We start from the raw sequence: 5,143 nt of genomic DNA, 5'->3' as shown, positions 1-5,143 counted from the left end.
AGCAGACTGGATCACCGCCACTACACAGTGAATGACCAAGAATGAGAGACTGCCTTTCTGCCCTGTGCTAATGCTGATCTGGTTTAACATTTTAAGAATGTGATACTTCAAGGGTGAGATGATGCACTACGGAAATCCATACGTGATAAAGTTGCAACAAAAAGTACTGCTTTGTTCAGTTGCCTATCACATCTGGGTTCTTAATCAGGCCTGTGCTGCAATGTCTATATCAGAAGCAGGAAATCTGGTTTGTTAGAAAGCATGGAGGGGGAAAAGAAAAAAAAACAAACAAGAGGGCCACAGAGGATCTTTCCAAAACTCAGAAGAAAAAAGAGCAGAGTAAGAAAGCAGATGATGAAGCAGATGATGATCAATATAATTGAACATATTTGACAAGTTTTCCCAATGCATTTCTATTACATGTAATAAATATCTGTATCACATTCTACTTAGAAGTGATTGAAATAAAAGAAAGGCTCCTTCCAAAAGAAGAGGGCATCAGAAGAATTCATTAGGATATTGTCTTTCAGAAAATAACAACAAATACAACACTAATTACATAAGGCATTAAAGCTACAATAGAATTATTTACTTAAGACTCAAAAAAATCTGATCTACCAATACCATCTACATTTGCTGCATGATGAGGTTAACCTCCAAGTAACTATAGTGAGGTTATTTTGGACAGTCAAGTCCTGCCAGTGCCAGTCCAATAGAAACTTCTGCCAACATATAGAAACAGCTACTTAGGATTAATGTCCTGGCCCTTTTGCCACATGAACCTTACTTTTCTACCCCTCCACAAGGCTTCTTCCATTCTTCTGCACATTTTTCATATATATTAATAAATGAGTATATAACTTTTCAACAAAATAAAAATGAAAATAAGCACCAAAAAAATCTGTGCTGAAGCATCCAAATTATTTAAATTATAACCACCACAGATAATCAGCCATATTCAATTTCAGCTTTCAGTGACTGTTTCCAATTGCCTCGCAAACCAGTCTTTTGTATTCAAGCAGTAACACACAGGACAAAAGGACTTGAGTATTTTGAAGGTAAAAAACTCTGCTTTCTCTTAGGAAAATACTGTCTTACAGAAGGAAAAGTAATGCTTGCCAGAAAACATTATATTTCAGAAATACATACTTTAATAGCCAGTATCAAGCAAAAATAGTACTGGCAGACACTGAATGACAGTGGTCTGAGCACACACAGTCTGCCATGTGCTTACAAAGAATTATCTATTCTCAGCTAATTAAAAAACAAGCACGTAAAATTCTCTATATAAAAATAATCAGAAAAAAACACCAATTTCTCCTCTCCTTCTTTTGTATCTATGCATAAGTTTTTGAAAGCAAAATCACCAGGTGACTTTGCTGTGTAATAATTTCAATTAATATAAGTGATGTTGCTCTTAATGCAGTTTATAATGTCATAAATAACCAACTTGAGGAGAAAAGAAACAAAACCAAAAAGCAACCTACTGTTTACCCAGAACAAACAGCAGTATGAAAGATATCACATTCCTTTTTCTGTACTTTAGAGACAGAGGAGCACTATGATATTCTAAATATATGGGGTAGCTCTTTGCTTATGATACTTTTAAATCATAACTAGGAATTCACTTGACATCTCTTGGAAGAGAAAAAACCCACACACACAGTTTTTGCTCTTAAAGCTGACATCTGTCTGTCTCCTTACTTCACAAAATAAAAGGCAAGTTTCCCATTTGCAGGCTCCAGATCACTTGCTCAATTGCTACCCTCAAATCACAGCATGCAAGGGCTGCATTCCACCTAAGGGCTATTTGTGGCTGCTGCTGAAGAGAGATGTCTGCGCTCACCAGGGGAGAAGGGGGCATTTCAGACTGTGAAGCTGATTCTGCTGGAAGTCTTTGCTAATAGAGATGTCAATGAAGCGAAGGAGTTTCAGTACCTGAGTTAACTAGCTGTTGCTCCATGACCCCGCAGCCCAGGACCTCCATCCATTCTCCTTGGAAGTTGATCTCCATCTCAAAGGAAGGGTGAGTAAATGGGAAGTTGCAGTCTACCCATCTGACTTGCAGCCCTGTAGCAGTATTTAAAAAATAAAATGTGAAGGGTGTATGCATAAAAGACCATTCCTCCAACCATCTGTAAAACTTATCCTAATGACACCAATTACACCAATCCAGAGAAAATACATAGCAAACAAACTAATTTACAACACTTGTGCAACGCAATAAATCTTCAAGCTTGTGGGAAAAAATGACCATGTCTTTTCTAATATGAAAAACGCTTTGTGCAATTCATGAACACTTTGAAACCAAATCAATCATTTGTCAAACTCTAGCAACCACCTGGTATCAAACCAAAATGAGCCAAGATCATGGGAAAGTCAGTAATTCTGTTATTTTTTGTATCAGAAAATGACTAACTGCACCTCACAGGAAGAACTAAGTCTTTAATTTTTACTTAGTAGTTTATGGATCAGCTAGGCAAGTAATTTTTTTCATGAGAACCTATTTAAAACACAAAGCTATTCTTTCTGTACATGTTTAAATAGTAAAGTTCAAAAATGATAGTAATACAAACAAATATAAATATATATACACAGGGTTGCACATTATTCCAGCATGCTATATACCAATACACACGGAGTACTCTGGACACCAGAGACAAGAGTTTAACTTTGAGTGGATATGAAGTGTAAGAGAAAAGCACCACTGGGTAACTCGCTCCTCCCAGCTCAGCACCTTGGCAAGTACCAGAGCAGAGACCCTGGCACCTCAGAACAGCAGAACCAGAAGCAGAAAAGGTCCACAGTGCTGCCAAAGCAGGGATGTTGTCAAGGCCCTCATTATATTTGATGAGTTTTAATTCTTGTAAGCATTTACATGATCCTTGTTTTGCTCAAGAATTTTTTTCTAGTCATTAGATGTCAGGAAAGAAAGTCTTGGAAACATGTACTGTAAAAACTTGAAAGAGATTTGAACTGTGAATTCCATGAGTTAAAGCCTGAACCACAAGCCCATCCTTTCTTTCAGTTTATGCAAATGCCAATCAGCCTTAGGATCATTAACAAACACACAGGCTCAGTTTTGAAAATAAAAGGCACAGCAAAGGTTTTTCGGGTGATGGTAACTGTTAACACCTCTGGTTTGATTTTTGTGGGGCTTTTTTTTTCATTTTATAAAAGGGACTTAAAACACAAAGTTGCATGATGTATACTGACTTCTTCAAATCAACACATTTTCTGTAGCCTCAAGGATTAGATTTGATTACTTTTGAAACACTAAATGTGGCTGCAGGAATTGAGACAATAAAAAAAAGTTACAATAAAAGCACACCTACATAGCCAGAACATAAAATACCTAACAGTACCTAACAATCACAGGGAGCTTTTAATGATAATATGAACTTTCAAGTGGAGGGGCAGATTACAAAACAACACATTCGTACCTCTAGATTTTCTTTTCTTTCTTAAAAAAAAACAACTAAAATCCACCCTTAGAAAGTTATATAAATGCTAAAAATGTGTTTTGATAATTTTACATACAGAACTCAGAAAACAACATCTTTTAAGTACACCATTTCTAACTGGCCTGTGACTTACAGCAATCACTTTATTGCTTTTTTTGTCCTTATAACAACAACCACAAAACATAGTTGAAAAAAGTTATGTGCATACAACAGTATAGTGGGCAGAAAACGTGTGGATTTTTTTCATTTCCCAATCTTGGTACAAATGCTTTTTTACTCCTAAGACTGTACAACTCTTTAAAGCCATGCACGTATAAAATATCTCCATTTAGCTTGCAAATTTGCAACTGCAGCAAGAATGACATTGAATATTCAAGTAGAGTTGTATCCAGTAACAACATTCAGATAATGATTTCTTCTTAAACCTCTGAGTACTTCAAAATGAAGCTTTGGGAAAAGAGGCTTTTTCTGCTTTTTATTTTTTTCTTTTATTAATTTTATTTTCAATGCTTTTCTTCATTAAAACAAATTTTAAAAGGAAAAAAAATATTTTTTACTCTTTTTTAGTTTGAATGTTAATGTATATTAATACTTAAGAGGCATTTGTTTTACATATAAATAAGCAAACAAAACCTTGAATAAAAGAGAACAAATTCACCTTCATTCTGTTCTCTAAATTAATAGGTAGCTCAGTATACCACAATAACACTATTATTACAGTAGCAAGGACAATTGAGAATACCTCTCTAGTTTACATTCAAGTGTTCTTTCAGACTTTTGGCTCTGGAACACTTCACTGGAAAGCAGAGGGTGCTCAGCCTTCAGCAAGATTAAACCTTCTAACAACATTTCTACAGATTGTCACAAAATAACTGAGTACATTTTCTATTTAGATACAAAATATTGTCTTAGTGGTCAATATATTCACAAGGAATAAAGGGCATTGCTCACACTCAGCAAACTAAGCAACTAAAGACTTAAAAGGATTACAAAGATTGGGCTCCCTGCAGCACTTTACAATTTATCTCATTAGGCCTAATTTATTTCTTCATATACAGCCTATGAAATGCTGGGAAAAATGATCCTTTCAAGAGATTTTAGGAGGCCAAGAGATGCATATCTGTCTTTAAAAATGGAGGCACTTAAAAGAGCACAATGCTGAATCTAACTGAAAACTGATCACCAGATACAAACTCAGTAACTCCTCTAGTTCAGAGATGATTTGTATTAGCAGGGGACATCTACTCATTTCACAGCCTCACAGTGTTCACATAAGTCTTTCCAGTGGGTACATATCTGTTAGTAGCTTACATGTCACGTCCCCAGTGAGAAAGGAAAAAGTGAAGAATTATTGTAACTTCTGCATACTGAATCCAGGTAAGGAGATGGTCATAGCCTGCACTCAAAAGTAGTGATGTTAGCAGATATTAAGCTAAACAAGTCTCTGCCAGTATTGAGTCTCATAATAAAGAAGGCTTGACCAAAGCCAGAAAAAAAAAAAAAAAATTAAAAAAAACACCTCAACACATTAAAGCAGCCTATTGCTATGCTACAGCATAGAAGCAACAATGCCAGAGACCCAGATGGTATTTGATGACCAGAAATTCTCTTTGTTGCTGTGAGGACTATTTTTAGAGAAGAGTGTATGGGATAAAAGGGAGAGGGGTACTGGCTGGGGG

General features: G+C 35.8%; 1 protein-coding gene across 1 annotated transcript in view; it reads right to left on the bottom strand.

The window, feature by feature from the left end:
- The window catches only part of FARS2 (phenylalanyl-tRNA synthetase 2, mitochondrial), a 192,804-nt gene that overhangs the window by 167,997 nt on the left and 19,664 nt on the right, over positions 1-5,143 (bottom strand). The window contains exon 3 of the mRNA XM_010000915.1: positions 1,939-2,070. Coding sequence (XP_009999217.1) covers positions 1,939-2,070 — 132 coding nt within the window. The remainder of the gene's footprint in view (positions 1-1,938; positions 2,071-5,143) is intronic.

The sequence above is a fragment of the Chaetura pelagica genome, unplaced genomic scaffold (genome assembly GCF_000747805.2).
Source record: "Chaetura pelagica isolate M959 unplaced genomic scaffold, ChaPel_1.0 scaffold104, whole genome shotgun sequence".
In the NCBI taxonomy this organism is placed as follows: domain Eukaryota; kingdom Metazoa; phylum Chordata; class Aves; order Apodiformes; family Apodidae; genus Chaetura; species Chaetura pelagica.
This window is presented reverse-complemented; position numbering and strand designations above follow the sequence as displayed.